At 48.2% G+C, this 15,592-nt stretch overlaps 1 protein-coding gene across 3 annotated transcripts in view; it reads left to right on the top strand.

Annotated features, from left to right (window-relative positions):
- Positions 1–15,592, top strand: part of ARK2C (arkadia (RNF111) C-terminal like ring finger ubiquitin ligase 2C) — a 128,416-nt gene that overhangs the window by 90,967 nt on the left and 21,857 nt on the right. For 2 of the 3 annotated variants that reach the window (XM_011772296.2, XM_011772305.3), the window contains exons 2-3: positions 8,000–8,315; positions 10,066–10,173. In XM_011772296.2, the coding sequence (XP_011770598.1) occupies positions 8,000–8,315; positions 10,066–10,173 (424 nt within the window). Of the gene's footprint in view, positions 1–6,933; positions 7,034–7,999; positions 8,316–10,065; positions 10,174–15,592 lie in introns of those variants that run through there. The other variant, XM_011772314.3, reaches the window with a different exon arrangement.

Below are 15,592 nucleotides of genomic sequence, written 5' to 3'. Positions count from 1 at the left end.
TGGGACAGAGACCTTATACTGGGTGACCCTGCCTGGCTTTGAAGACTTCTTGGTAGTGATGCGCTCCCCACTGGCCTCTGCGGGCAGAGACCTGCTTTTCAAAAGGCCGGCTTTATTTGCTGCTTGTGTGGGCTTTTCAAAAAGGAGCCAGCGCTGAACCCCGGCTGAAGAGGCTGAGCCTTTCCAGCTCTGTGGCCAGCTGACCTGTCTTATTTCTCCATGCCCCTCCCTGGTGCCTTTGGAGAGGGAGTCTCTGGCCTTCCCCTCCTTTCTGACCATCAGGGCCCTGCCTCCAGTGTCCCCTCCCTGTTCTGCCCCAACTCTGGGGAAGAGTGAGGCTGACTCAGCTGAGCACGGCGGGAAACCTGACACCTGAGAGCTGGCCTCCGGGGAGCCCCAGAGAAGCCCAAGAGGGTTTGGATCCCATCCTACTCTCCCAGGATCCCACAGCCCTGGAGCAGGGACAGCTGGTTCTGGTCAGCTGGGGGGCCTGCAACAGGGACCCTGAACAGAACTGTGCTTTAAGTGCCCACCAGCAGAAGGCCATTGTCACTGGGGTGGCCCCGGGTGGGTGGCAGGCCAGGCCGAGATGTCAGGTGCCCTGTGGGGCCATTCAGGCTGCCTGTTCTTCCCCTCCTTCAGCCCCCTTTTCCTTGGAGTACTGGAAGGCAGTGCCTCTCAGCCCTGGAGTCTTGAGCTCCACTTTTCTCCAGAGCAAGTCGTGGGGCTGGAGCATCAGGACCTCCAGCTCAGGATCGGCCTTCCCTGAAGAAGCCTTTGCTGCCTTCCGTGGTCCCCGGCATCTGACTTCTTGGCCTGGGGCTTTACTCCTGCCCAGGCCCAACCCTCACTCCACTCCCCTCATCTGCTGGCCAGAGGAGCCCCCCGACTGCACCCAGTGTGTCCACTTGGTGTCCTGGCCCTATTTCTGCACTGTCTTCCTCCCTGGGAGGCCCCCTGTCTTAGTCTGTTTTGGATGCTCTAACAGAAGGCCATAGGTTGGGAGCTTATGAACAACAGAAATGTACCACTCTCAATTCTGGAGGCTGGGCAGTCCAAGATCAAGGTGCTGGCAGATCTGGGGTCTGGTGAGGGCCCGCCTCCTCATAGATGGCTTCTTTCCTCTGTGTTCTCACTGGTGGAAGCAGCAAGCCAGCTCTTTGGGGCCTCTTTTATAAGGGCACTAATCCTATTCATTGGGTTATATCCCCACGACCTAATCACCTCCCAAAGGCCCTGCCTCCTAAATCCATCACCTTGGCAGTTAGGATTTGAACTTGTGACTTTGGGGTGACACCAACATTCAGACCACAGCACTCTCTCACTGCTACCTTGTTTCATCAAGCTTCCTAACTCCCTGTGCTCTGTCCCCTTCTGCCACATTTGACTTTCAGGAAACATCTTGGTTCAAATTTCTACTTTGTCACTTAACAGATGAGTGTCCCAGGCAAGACAGTGAGCCTTTTAGAGACTGGGGGACTTTGTCACTGTTATTGCCACCCACCTTCCCCACTGCTCTCTGCTTCTCCCTTTCCTTTCCCTCCTCCATGGGTTCTTCTGTCCTTTTATCCACCCACTATCCAGCAGCCAGCAGTCCACAGGCATTTGTGGGTCACCTGTAGTGTGTACCGTGTGTGCCAGGTGGGTGTCAGGTGAGCCCAGCACCTGTGGGTTCCCCCTGTCCCAGCTGTGCAAGGCTATCCTCAGCCCTGCACCCACCTCGCTTAGGCCCCCACCCTCTGCTTTATGGTACAGCTCCCGGCCAATTCTCAGGTGTGCTCACTGTCCGTATCAACTCCAGAATTCTAAGATGCACATTTTTCTTCTGAAATGAATATGTGTCTTACCACTGATGTGCTTATTTAATGTGGTGTTTGTCTGTTTCTAGGAGACCCTTCTTTCTCCCTACTCCCTAAAAATATTAATTAGCTCATAAAGGATCTTTCGACTGATGGCATTTTAGCCTGGGGAAATACGACAAATGCATAACGTAATCAGGGACATCTGGAGATTATTTTTTAACTTGAAGGAGTAACTCTAATGGGAAAAATTGCAGGTTTTCTACTAATGGGGTATTTGGGATGTCTGTTTTTCAGACATCACTGATCATTGACTTGTCATGGGCCTAGATATTCTATCCTGAGAGCTTCACTCCTTTGGTCTTAGGGACCAAACAGAGCAGCTGCTGCCTCGTACTGTTACAGATCCCACATGATTTAGGGCTGAGGAGAGGCCCCCGAGGGCAAGGTGATGTTTCCACTTTCAGTTCCCTTCTCAGCAGGGTGTTGAGACCAAGAACCACTCTGGAGATGGAGACGGTGGAGGGAAGAAGCACAGCCTCCCAGAAGGGAAGTCAAAGGACCTTGCAGGTAGAAATGGCCTGGAATGTTACAGACAGCCAGATACCTGTGTCCACCTTCCTCTGGCTGCCACCTGGAGAGAAGGCATCTGCTCTCACTTCCCGGTGTGTCCGCTTGTAGGATGGTAGAAACCTCCCCAGGCTGGGGCAGTTGGTGCTCCTCCTCGTGAGCCTCCAGAGAATCCTGAAGGCTCCTTGGACAGAGTGGGTATCCTCGTGGCAGGAGGGGCTGCTGTGAGAGAGGCAGCTGCACGTTCGTGGCAGTGGGGGAGGCTCCACCAGGGCCCACCCGGGAGGGTGCTGGCCAGCCCCGCCTGACCTGGCCCTGCCATGCCACAGCATCAAAACCCAGAGCCTACCTGGCCCCACTTGTCATTCTCTTTCCCATTCCATTTCAAACCCGTCTGCCTTCAACCAGCCTCAAACCCACAGTCCCTTCGAGCCACGGCACTTCCCTCACTCCCCACAACAATCCGTCAGACAAGCAGGTATTTACTGGGTGCCAGCACCAAGCCAGGTGCGTGGGGATCCAGAAACAGCAAAGACATGAAGCCCAGCCGGGTGGGGGCGGCCAGTGTGAAGAGACAGCTCAAGGTAGCCACTGCCATGTGCCAAAGGAGTGGGAGAGAAGGGAGTTCTCAGAGCTCAGAGGAGGAAGGCATCCCTGGGGCTGGTGGGCAGGGTGGCATTTCTGGAGGAACTGAGAGGAGACACGGACCTTTTGAGATGGGAAAAGCAGCCAGGGAGATGGGAGCACAAGCTCTCCAGTGGGAATGTGCGAGAAGTGGTCCTCCTAATAAGTCTCCAGAGAAGGCTGAAGGCTCCTTGGTAGACTAGTGTGGACGGCTGGGGGAGGGCTTGGAGGGGTCTGTGGGAAACATGGAGAATGGAGCTTTAATACTAGGCCAAGGGGAAGCCAGGCGCAGTGGCTCACGCCTGTAATCCCAGCACTTTGGGAGGCTGAGGTGGGTGGATCATGAGGTCAGGAGATCGACACCATCCTGGCCAACAGGGTGACACCCCGTCTCTACTAAGAATACAGAAATTAGCTGGGTGTGGTGGCGTTTGCCTGTAATCCCAGCTGCTCGGGAGGCTGAGGCAGGAGAATGGCTTGAACCCGGGAGGCGGAGATTGCAGTGAGCTGAGATCATGCCACTGCAGTTCAGCCTGGTGACAGAGTGAGACTCCATCTCAAACAAAAACAAAAACAAACAAAACCAGGCCAAGGGGTTTGGATTTCACCAGGAAGCAGTGGTCGCTGCTCCACTCTATCAGTTAGGAAACTTGGCTGAAGTGCTTTGCTCTGTGTACGGAGCTGGCTTTTTTCCTACAGAGTTGCACTGTCCAAAATGAAAGTCACTCACCTCCAGTTGCTACTGGGCACTTGGAATGAGGCTAGGGCGAACTGACATGTGTTGTAACTACAAAATAGCCACCAGATTTTGAAGACATAGTATGAAAAGAAAAGAATGTAAAAAAGCTAAATAATGTTTTACATAGAATACATATTGAAATAACATTTCGGATATGATGAATTACAGAAACATATATTATTCAAATTAATTTCAACTGTTTCTTTTTACTTTTTAAAAGGTGACTACTAGGAAATGTAAAATTCCCTACGTGGCCCACATTATAATTCTGTTGGACAGTGCTGGATGAGAGTCTTGACAATACCCATTTTCACCCCATTCTTTTCCTTTATAGTCATGCTTATCTTCTACTTCTCTTCTTTATCCCTCTGCAGTCCTCCCTTTTCTTGCCTCCCTTCCCTCTGTCACACTGGCAGTCTCCTTCCCTTTGTCCTGTGTCATGGTAGACCACGGAATGAGGGGAAGGGGGTCTGGCGCCGCTTGCTCTTGCTGCAGCTCCCGAACTCAGCAAAGCCAGAATCTATAAGGCAGAGAGGCCCTACTTATGGAAATGCTTGTGGGAATTAAAGTTCTAGATAATTCTTTTCTGGCTCACTTGCAGTGAAGCAGAAATTCTTTGGATTTTCATTTCTTTTCGCAAAGATTTATCTTAAAAAATTGATCAGTGGCATGCACATAATCTACAAGGCTGAATAGACTAGTATAAGACACATTGAGTCAAGCAGCTTCAGTCTGCCCTTTGCCCTCCACACCAGAGGCAAAATCCCTCAACTGCAGCTCACTTTTAACTCTTCTTCAGGCATTTCTTTCCTAAAGGACATAAATTACCAATCAAATTTACAACCAAAGATTAGATTTCTATTTGTCGATTTTTAAATTTCTAATATTGCCTATGTTATTCATATTGTGGAAGAAATGTCTTTTTCTGTTCTAATATAGCTTATTATTTGTTTTATTGTTAATATAGAAATGTTGTTTACTGTTGAGCCAAGTATAACATCATACAGGTAGTTACACTTTCTTACACAACTTTTTCTTTTCTTGGTCATAATAATTGCCTCATTTTCTTTTGATTGTTTTGTTTTCTATAGTATTTTTACAAATTCTTACCAAATTCTCTATCACATTGTAAAATTCCTTCAAATACTATTTTTTAAAATACTCTTTTTTTCCTTTTTTTTTTTTATTGAGATGGGGTCTTGCTATCTTGTCCAGGCTGGTCTTGAACCCCTGACCTCAAGTGGTCCTCCCGCCTCAGCCTCCTAAGTAATCCCAAAGTGTTGGGATTATGGGTGTGAGCCACTGTGCAGTAATACTATTTTCCTGTGGCCATATTTGTCAGCAGTCGCATTGTTTCCAGTCCCCTCTCCTCTCCTCCAGATCCCCTCCCAGAGTCCCTCCTATTCCCCTGTGGAATGGCTGCAGAGGTCCCTGCGCAGCTGTGTGCTTGGGAAGCCTTCCACCTCTGTCGAGTGCAGCCCTGTTTTGTTGTTCCTCTTTCTTGGTTTATGTTAGTACCTTTTTGAGGAGTGTTGAGAAGCTTAATTTTTTTTTAGCTTATATATGTTTGAAAATGGCTTTATTCTATTCTCATACTTGATTAATGGTTTGGCTGGGCAGATAATTCTAGATTGGAAATCATTCTTCCCCCTCAATACCTTGAAGGCAGCTGCTCTATTGTTTTCAAGCTTCTGGATTCATTCATTCTTGAAAAATCTCAAGCTATTCTGATTTCTGACCTTCATGGGACCTGTTTGATTTTTCTCTGGAAGGCTTCAGAACCACCTCTTTGCTCCCGTTGTTTGGATACTTCATGGGGAGATGTCTTTCGGGCGGGTTCTTTCCCCCATCTATTTTGCTGGGCACTCAGAGGCCCTTTTCTATCTAGGAATGCAGACTTTCAGTTCTAGGAAACAGGCTTCGTAATTTTTTTCCTAATTTTCTCCCTATCATTTCCTCCATTCTTTCTCTCTTTCTAGTGAAATGTGGAATTTCTGACTGGTTCCTTCAACGTTTGCATCTTTTTTCCTCCCATTCCCCACTTCTTTGTCTTCTCATTCTGGTTTCTTGGAGTCCTCAGCTTTGTCTTCCAGTTGCCCTGTTGAATTTTATTTCATCTCATACATTTCTAATTTCCAAGAGATCTTTTTCTCGTTTTCTCATTGATCCTTCTACAAGAGCTTCTTGTTGTTGCATGGATCCAACATCTTATTTTCCTGAGTGTATGGATTATATTGTTTTGAAGTTAATTTTTTTTCTAGCCCTTGTATTAACTCTGTTCCTCTAGTTCATTTTTTAAAAATTATACTTTAAGTTCTGGGATACATGTGCAGAACGTGCAGGTTTGTTACATAGGTATATATGTGCCATGGTGGTTTGCTGCACCCATCAATCCATCATCTACATTAGGTATTTCTCCTAATGCTCTCCCTCCTCTTGTCCCCTACCCCTTGACAGGCCGCGGTGTGTGATGTTCCCCTCCCTGTGTCCATGTGTTCTCATTGTTCAACTCCCACTTATGAGTGAGAATATGTGGTGTTTGGTTTTCTGTTCCTGTGTTGGTTTGCTGAGAATGACGGTTTCCAGTTTCATCCATGTCCCTGCAAAGGACATGATACTCTGAGTTCATTTTTAAAAATTTGGTAGGTTCTCTTTCTCTTTTCACTTTGTAATCAAAAGGCTGATCACTCTTAGGCTATCTGTTCATGCCAAACAGTAGGTCACTAAAGCTGTCTAGAATGCCTGTGTGCCTTGAGGGTGAGAATGGACTTTTCAATGAATGGGCTTCATTATAGAGTGGCCAGTTGGGGACCCAGTGATTTAACTGGGGTGCTCTCAACCAGAAGTATCTGCAGAGCTCTTCCTGGGACCAATGATTTTCTTTAGAGAAGCATCCCCCAGTTTCACCCTCGGGCTGTGGAGGGTGCAGGGGAGGGGCACACGCTTGGGTAACAGTGTTTTTTGCACCAAGTAGTGGAAGAAGACAGGGATTCCAAAGTTTCATATACAGACTTTCACTTAATTCTGCTGTGTTTGTTAGCATGGTGCTGCACCCCTCCCCTCTTCTGCCTCGGGTCAATCCCCACTCCTACTGGAGCCTCTCTGGGAAGGAAATTCACTGCCCTGCATGAGAACGGGGAGGTGCCCTGGGCAGAACTGCTCCTTACACAGATTGCAATCAGTCTCCCTGTTCTCAGTTCTGCCCTTTCTCCTGCCTTCCAAAGTAGTCACTGCCTCCAATTCCTGACCCTTCCGGCACTGTGCGGCAAGACTTGTCCATTTCTTCTTGACCACTCCTTTGGTAGGTGCTTGGTCTTCAATTTCTCAGCTCTGCTAATTCCTCCATCTGCTTTCTTTTTCTTCCAAAAATTTGTTGACATCTGTTGCCTGCTGATGTCACCTCTCCTATTCTCTGTCCTTGTCTGTTTATTGTCTCTTTATTCCTTTGTTCTCATTTTAGTGGGTATTAGGAGGAGCAGACATGTACTGAATCTGCCATGGTTAGCAGGAAGTTTTCTGTAAATCTTTCTGAAATGCCGGGTCTACTTCTTGGCCTCATTAAAGGCCTTCTTTGCCACCTACAGCTGGATTTTCGCTTAGAATTTGTAAGGTTTTCTTGTCATCAGGCTCAATTTTATTTAGAAAAGGACTAGAGCTCAAATTGAATGTAGCCTGAACCCAGCTTATACCTGGACACATTTGCTTTTAAATAAATGACAATGTTATAATAAATTATTTAGCTATTACTTAAATAAAAAAACTCTTTCGTGTGATCTGAGTCTTTTCTTTCCTTAAAACTGTATGCAAAACAACTTCTGGTTGTTTTTTCTCTGGGAATTAGGGCTCCATACGGATTGAGTCCTGGCTGGCCAGGCTTCAGTGAAGTTCAGAGCTTGGCTAAGCTGGACTAACTTTTCTCCATGTGGCATCTTTAAAAAGGCAGTAGGGTCAGTGAGCTTGCATAGGAGTCTAATTGAAAAGGCCAAGCTTTAGGAACCTTAAAACTTCTAAACAAGTACGTTAATTATAAAAAGGATGCTTATGTATTCATTAAAGACACACTTCCCCCCTCCAACAGGTACACACACACAGCTTTTACCTGGCTGGGTTAAAGATGACCACATGCCTCTAACAGTGATGACCCTGCTGTGTCCTAATGCAGGTCTAGAGCTTCATCAGCCCCAGGCTGCCCCTGGTGGGCACAAGAGTCAGTGTGGTGACTGCTCGTGCTGGTCGTCATGGAGACGTCTCTGTCCTTGCCTTCCAGGTGCCCCCTTTCAAAGGTCTCAGCATCCTCACGCTACCTCCTGCCGCCACTTCCACCTGGGCCCCCCGCAGCCGCAGCAGCTCGCTCCCGACTTCCCGCTGGCCCACCCCGTGCAGTCGCAGCCAGGCCTCAGCGCCCACATGGCCCCGGCCCACCAGCACAGCGGCGCCCTGCACCAGTCGCTGACCCCGCTGCCCACCCTGCAGTTCCAGGACGTCACAGGTCCCTCCTTCCTACCTCAGGCCCTGCACCAGCAATACCTCCTGCAGCAGCAGCTCCTGGAAGCCCAGCACCGCAGGCTCGTCTCGCACCCCAGGTTGGTGCTGCCTGGGGCGGAGGTGGGGACCCGGGTGGGGCTCGGTGAGAGGGCAGGGCGAGGGCGTGGGCGTGGCCCGGTGTGGCAGAGACGGGGGCGGGGCTACAGGCTGCTGGACTCCTGGCTTCTCTCCCTGGTTTGGCTGACAGTCACCAAGTGGGTCTCTGTAGGAAGTAGCTGTTGTTTCAGAGGCGTTCATTTCAGGCAGTGAGCACTGTCCTGACCTGACATGGGCTCCCTCAGAAGCCAGTGTGCGTCCCCATTGCGTCACCCAGGTGCAGGGTCGGGGACTGGGTAACTGGTGGTCCATGATCCTCACAGTGGACGCCTGCATGGTATGGGAGGAAATTTGTCTAGGGAACTGCTCATGTCCCCTCCAGCTTTATGACTGCCTGATTCTAACACCCAAGAACCCTAAAGGATACCAAAAGGAAATGACTGGTTCCAGGAATGGCTGGTTCCCGCCCTCAAGAGCTCTCAAGAACCCACGGTCTAGATAGAGTCTGGCTACATATTAATACCTAGGAAACAAGCAGGGAGTCAAATTAGACAATCCTCATCAAATAGGTCTGGAGTAGCTGTGGGGCCCTGGGTGAGTCACTGTGCGTCTCTGAGTCCCAACTGTCAGGAGAAAGAGTTGGATAGTCAGTGGATCTCAAACTTTTTGGTCTCAGGACTCTTTTCCACTCTTGCAAATTAATGAAGACTACAAAGAGCTTCTGTTTATGTGGGTTTTGACTACTGATGTTTACCATATTAAAAATGAAAACTAAAAAGTTTTAAATATTTATTAATTCTCTTAAAAATAACAAATTCATGTTATATTTTATATATGTTATATTATATATCTATTTTAAATATCATAATATATTTTTATGAAAAATAACCACTATATATAAATTTAGTGAGAAGAATGACTTTTTAAAAACATATTTGCAAATCTCTTTAATGTGTGGCTTAATAGAAGGCAGCTGTGTTCTTATGTCTGCTTCTGCATTCAATCTTGCAGAATCTGTGTCATGTAGTATCTGCAAAACTTCTCTGTTCATTTGTGACAGAATGAGAGTGAAAAGGCAAATAGCCTTATAGTATTATTAGGAAAATAGTTTTGACCTCTTGAGCCACCTGAAAGGGTTGCAGGGACTCCCAAGGATGCTCGGAGTACACTTTGAGAAATGCTGGACTAGATCATCTCTAAGGCCCTAGGATGCTTGAGATAGAAGGTGAGTGTTGTAGGAGATCAGAAGGAGAAGAGGTCACCATGATCTGGGATGTTCAAGGAGGCCTTCCTGGAGGAGGAAGGCTTTGACCTGTGCCATGAAAGCTGGGAAGAGTGTTGAAAAAGGGTTGAGGAGAGGAGAAGAGCATGATGGGAGTAGAGGGGTGCATCGAGCCTGCAGGAGGCAAGTCTGTGTGTCTTGAAGATGGCCCACCAAGGACAGTGAAAAGGAGAAGGGCGAAGAGGCAGAGAGCGTGGGTGGAGGCAGGTAGTCTGCCGCAGACACACCAAGGGAGAGACCTCCACACAGCGGGCAGCCTGGAGACAGCCAGAGTTCCTGAGGTGCAGCCTGCTGTTCATCTGGGAAGCTTCCTTGGAGTTTGCCAAGAGTGGTGAAGCTCAGTGCTTGCTAGACTGTGGGTGCTGAGCGGGGCTGCAAGAGTGGGGCAACCTGAGGGTTTCTCAGAGCTCCTGAGAACTAGTGGCCTGGGTAGCCCCTGACGCCAGGGCTCTCCATCCCTTCTGGTGCAGGCGGAGTCAGGAGCGTGTATCTGTCCACCCCCACCGCCTCCACCCCAGCTTCGACTTCGGCCAACTGCAGACACCTCAGCCCAGGTATTTGGCTGAGGGCACTGACTGGTGAGTCTTCAGGGCCCCTGGGGGAGGCAGGGAGGAAGGGAGGAAGGAGGGAGGAGGGAGGAGGGAGGAGGGAGGAGGGAGGTCTTGCCAGGTCCATGGAGTTGCTGTTTTCATTCACTTTGAGTGGTGCGGGAGGCCTAGTTCTCAGGCCCCAGCCTTTGCCTCTGCTCCCAGCCACCCTCTGGGCCAGATGGTCCCACATGGGCCTGGTTCTAGCAATTAGCTTAGATGTTACTGGGTACTATTATGGACTCAGCGTTCAGCATAGGACTCAGTGTTCACGGTCCTGCAGTGGGGGAGGCGGGACAGGGATAGAAAACATTTCCCAGGCTCAATGAGGGATATGAACCAGTGGTCCCTTGGAGGAGAGCAGAAAGGAGAATTCCGAGGAACTGGGTGGTCAGGAAGTCTTCCTGGAGGAGGTGTGTCTCAAGGGATCCACAGAGAAGTGCCAGGGTATGCCAGCAAGGCAGTGCTGGGTGGGGTGGCTGTGTAAACACAGGCTTACATTGCATCTTGAAGGATGGAGACAAAGCCAGCCAGGTCAGAGGTCAGGACTGAGGAGGGGAGCTGGGGAGAGAGGTTGAGGGTGGTGTTGTTGCTGAGTCTTTGCAGATAGTGGGCCCCTGAGAGACCTGCCCATAATTTCCCTCACTCAGGACAGACGTCTTTGTTGTCCCGAGATGAAGGGTCGCTTGGTTTTGGATCCTGGGTCCCACCCAACTCTGGTTCTAGCTCAGAAGAGAGCCGATATTAACTAGAGTTGGATCGGAACCCTTGAAAACTTAAAAAGATGTGCAGTTCACTGAATATTTAAAGGTAAAAGGCATCATGCCTGCAAAGAGTTCAGGGAAAAAAAAATCTAATCTATCATCTATCTTCACAGAGGATTGTGTGTGGATATATGTGTGTGTGTGTGTGTGTGTGTGTGTGTAAGTGTGTTATATACATTGGGGGGAGAGAGAAAGGGAGACAGAGAGAGAAGGAAATAGAAATGCAGTAAAATGGTGACATTTGGGGAATCTGGGTGAAGGGTATACAGGAATTCTTTATGCTGTTCTTGCAACTTTTAGGTCAAAAATGTTTTTTGTTTTGTTTTGTTTTAGAGTGTAAAATAATCTATCAATGGAAAAGCATGAATTATCTTAAAGATTGATGTGCTGTTGTGTCATTTTTTAGCCATTTGTCAGGCTTAGTCCAGGGTTGCTTTGGGAGCCCTTCCCATGCACACCCAGGAATGATTCCAGAGAATAGTTCTAGTCAATTGAATGCTAAGGGTGCTTCTAGGTGCAGGAAATCGTGGCTTTCACATGTTCCATTTTCTTCAGCCCTTTGCTCATTCTCAGGTACACTTTCCGTTAAATTGAACAATTCCATAAAAGATAGATTGCACTGCAGCCAACTTCTGCCCAGCCTTTTCCAATTAGCAGATTCAAATTAGGAAGATTTAATTGCAGTTTGGATTGAATTCTGTCCCTCAGCAGTCAAGTCAACTTCATTTAATTCAATTCAGCACACATGGAGCATTCAGGGCCCTTGCATATGGCTGAGTGATTGGAACTTGCACAGGGGCCTACAGGCAAGTGGGACAGAACAGGTGACATAGGTGGGACTCATCCTGGGGAGATGGCAGAAGGGGCAGTGCAGGTGCTGGCCCTGTCCTCAGCTTTCTTTACAGAGCCAAACCTCCTTATCTTTCTTATTTAAACCAGTCTGCATTCCTGGCTCCTACCTGCCTGGAGAAACAGAAAGAAGGAGGCTCTGGGAGGCTGGTCCCTGCCCTAGCAGGGGATGCTGGGAGGCCCTGCCTGGAGGCCCGTCTGGTCCACCCTTGGGCTCTTTCTGCCTGTTCTGTTCCCACTTCCCAAGTAGGATGCTGATTCTCCTCCCTTATAATTAGCTCTGCTCCAGTGGGGGGCCAGCCTAGTGGCGCCGAGGGGTTTTGTGATTGATTGTGCTAACTGCATCCCAGTCCACTTTTCTAGAGAGCTGCTTCTGCCAGGAGATAGGCAGCCTGGTAATTGGATGACAGGAAATGCATTATATCTCTACTCTCACCCTCTGCAAGGAGCCCCTGAGGGCCGGGAGAGTGTGTCTGTTGCATCCCCCATCCCCTTTAGAGAACCATCAGAGACCACTGACTTCTGCCCTAGGTCATTCCAGAAACTGGGCTGCAAGCCCATGTCCATCCCCAAGGTCGTCCAGCCCCTGAGGTTACCCTGGCCTTTTTTCCTACTTTGGGATATCTTAACCCAACCCAAGCAGCTTCTCTCAGCTGGGAAGCCTGGCCTGAGAGTGTGTGGAAGCAGCAGGCCTTGGGGGATACATCCTAAACCCCTCTCTTTCTCGCCCATGCCTAATAACTTTATCCTGACTTTTAGTCACAACCCAGTGCCTCCATCCTTTTCATGCTCCTTCTTGGACTCAGTCCTGACTTCTCAGTTCTAACTCTGCTCCCCAGTGTGGACTGTACCCTGCTGTGTCACAGCTGTAGCCCTGCCCAGGCCGAGGTCTGTAAGTACCTGGGACCTGTGGGCAGAGAGTGGGTGGAGGGTGAGCACCTCTAATTGTCCTTTCCCCTCCAGGCAACCTTGCCTCAGCAAAGCCCCCAAAGCTCCCTGAGCCTGGAGTCACCCATAGGATGGTGCTGGCACTCGTGGTGCCAAATTCTAGGAAGAACTTTGGGTCTGCACAGCAACCAGACCACACCATGTTCAAGAACACTGAAAGTGGAGAATAAAGTTCAGTGTGATGTTGAGATACAAACCCCAAAAATGATACATTGGCACAAGAAATCTCCAAAACACAGTTCTGGGTTAACCCTGTGGCTTTAGGTCTGTGGGATATTCCTGCAACCCATTTAGAAACTTAGCAAGCTCTTACAGGCTGGTGGCAACAGCAAAGGCTGGAGACACTGCTGCTTTAGGGGCTAATTTCTCTTTGAGGCAGGTCCTGGTCCAGACTTCTTTAGGGTTCGAGGAACCACATCCCCTGTTGGGGTAACCTGGGTCCAGGAAGGAATTTCTGATGAGATGATAAGAGGGGCATCATGAGAGCCCACCCAGGCCCACCCAGGGCAGATCATCCCACCCATTTGAGGGGCAAGTGCCTCTTGCTTTTACAGTTAGCATTCTTGGGATTGGGGTGACTGGGTTCCAAGTTCCTCGGGACTTTGCTTTGGTAGAATTCCTTGAACATTTGTTTTGAATTTGTTGGGTTTCCTGAGACTTCTGGGTAAATGCTAAAAATCAGAGCTTCTGCCATGTGAGGCAGTGCAATGGAATGAGCCCAGGCAAAGGTGTGAAACCCTGATGGTCCCAACTGGCCAGCCAAGGTCTGTGAATAAGGCACTGTCCTACTTCAGGCCTCAGATGGAGGGCTGGCCTAGTGGATTTCTAAGTTTGCATCCAACTGGCTCCAAGAGTTTAGCTCATGTCCCAAGTGACGGGCTCATCATGAGTTGTTCCAGGGATTCGGCCTGATAATGGCTCTTTGCATCTTTATAGTGCTCTACAAAGAACTTTTACCTGCATTTTCTCATTTGATGCTCCAGCATTACCATGAGGAGCTACTGTTATCATCATCTTAGAGATGAGACTCAAAGAGGTGAATTAGCTACAGAGGGTCTCACAGCTAAGAAGGGATAGGCCTGGGACAAGGACCTGGGTCTTCTGACAGCTGCTGCTGTTCAGGCTGTGGTGTGCGTGGAGCCTGTGAGAGTGACTGGCAGTCCTTCCTGCCCATAGCAGCTAGACCTGGGCTGTGCAAAGAGGAGGATGGGGCCAGATGCCAGGGACCATCAGAGACCATCAGAGAGCTCCTGCCAGCTCTCCAGGGCTCATACGCTCATGAGCGTAACCCAGGGAACAGGGATCAGACTCCCTTGAAGGCTGATGGCTTTGTTGGGTTTTTCCCTTAGAACTATCTCAGATTACATTGCAGGGCAATGTGTAGCCAAACTCAGGCTGTGTGAGATCCAGGCTCAGTAGCAGCAGGCACAGTGGAAGCATAGAAAGTTAGTGGTCAGGGCCTGCTCGCGGCAAGATGAGGAGGGGAAGTCTCAGAGTCCCATGCCTCCTGCCATCTCGCTCCTGTAGGATCTGAGATTGAACCTTCTGAGGCCCTGGCATTCCTCTCAACGGTGCTTTTAGGGCCTAGCTGCACTTTCCCAAAGGGAAGCTGTGTCCTAATTACCAGGGACCACTTCAATGTACACAGCACACTGCAAGAAACGACTGCTCGCAGCATATTTTCTCTAATAAATGCCACAAGTTTCCATGAATGTGTTTGGTATTTCTGAAGTTGGTGCCCATAGAGATAAAACTTGGAGTTAGTGGATGTTACCTTTGCACAATAGAGAAACTTCTTAATTAAAAAAACCCTTTTTATTATAGAAAATATCAAACAATAAAAAAATAAGAGAATAGTATAATTAATTCACACACATATGTCATCCAGCTTTGACATCAACTCACGGCCAGTTTTTTTTTTTTTTTTAAGACAGAGTCTCACTCTGTGCCACCAGGCTGGAGTGCAGTGGTGTGATCTTGGTTCACTGTCACCTCTGCTTCCCGGGTTCAAGCAATTCTCCTGCCTCAGTCTTCCGACTGAGTGTGCGCCACCACACCCAGCTAATTTTTGTATTTTTAGTAGACACAGGGTTTCACCATGTTGGCCAGGATGGTCTCGATCTCTTGACTTCATGATCTGCCTGCCTCAGCCTCCCAAAGTGCTGGGATTACAGGCGTGAGCCACCGCGCCCAGATCTCATGGCCAGTTTTACTCATCTTTGTTCCCTGATGTTATAGTCATCTCCGTTACCTGTGGTTTCGCTTTCCAGGGTTTCAGTTACCCATGTAAACCATGGTCTGAAAATATTACAGCATTTTGAGAGATTGAAAAAGAGAGAGAGAGAGACCATATTCACATAACGTTTTTCGCAGTATATTGTTATAATTGTTCTATTTTATTATTGGTTATTGTTGTTAGTCTCTTACTGTGCCTAATTTATAAATTAAGCTTTATCATTGGCATGAATATATAGTATAGGAAGAAACATAGTATATATAAGATTCAGTATTATCTGCATTTTCAGGCAGCCACTGCTGTCCTGGAACATATCCCTCACAGAAAAGGAGAAACTGCTGTATTTGGAAACAAATCCAGGCATCATATTATTTCATCTGTAAATATTTCACTAAGTATCTCGAGAGATAATGACTCTGCTTTTTCACATCCTTACTTTGATACCACTATTAACATAAAGAAATGTAATAATAATTTTTACTATAATCAAATGTCTAGCCAGTATTAAAATTTCTCTGTTATACTTTGTATCAATCAGGATCCAGATAAGTTTTATACATTGTGATTGGTTGATATGTCACATAAGTCTCATTTAATCTACCTCTTGCTGGAT

Source organism: Macaca nemestrina, chromosome 19 (assembly GCF_043159975.1).
Source record: "Macaca nemestrina isolate mMacNem1 chromosome 19, mMacNem.hap1, whole genome shotgun sequence".
NCBI lineage: Eukaryota > Metazoa > Chordata > Mammalia > Primates > Cercopithecidae > Macaca > Macaca nemestrina.
The sequence above is the reverse complement of the archived record's forward strand: the minus strand, read 5'-3'. Positions and strand labels throughout refer to the sequence as shown.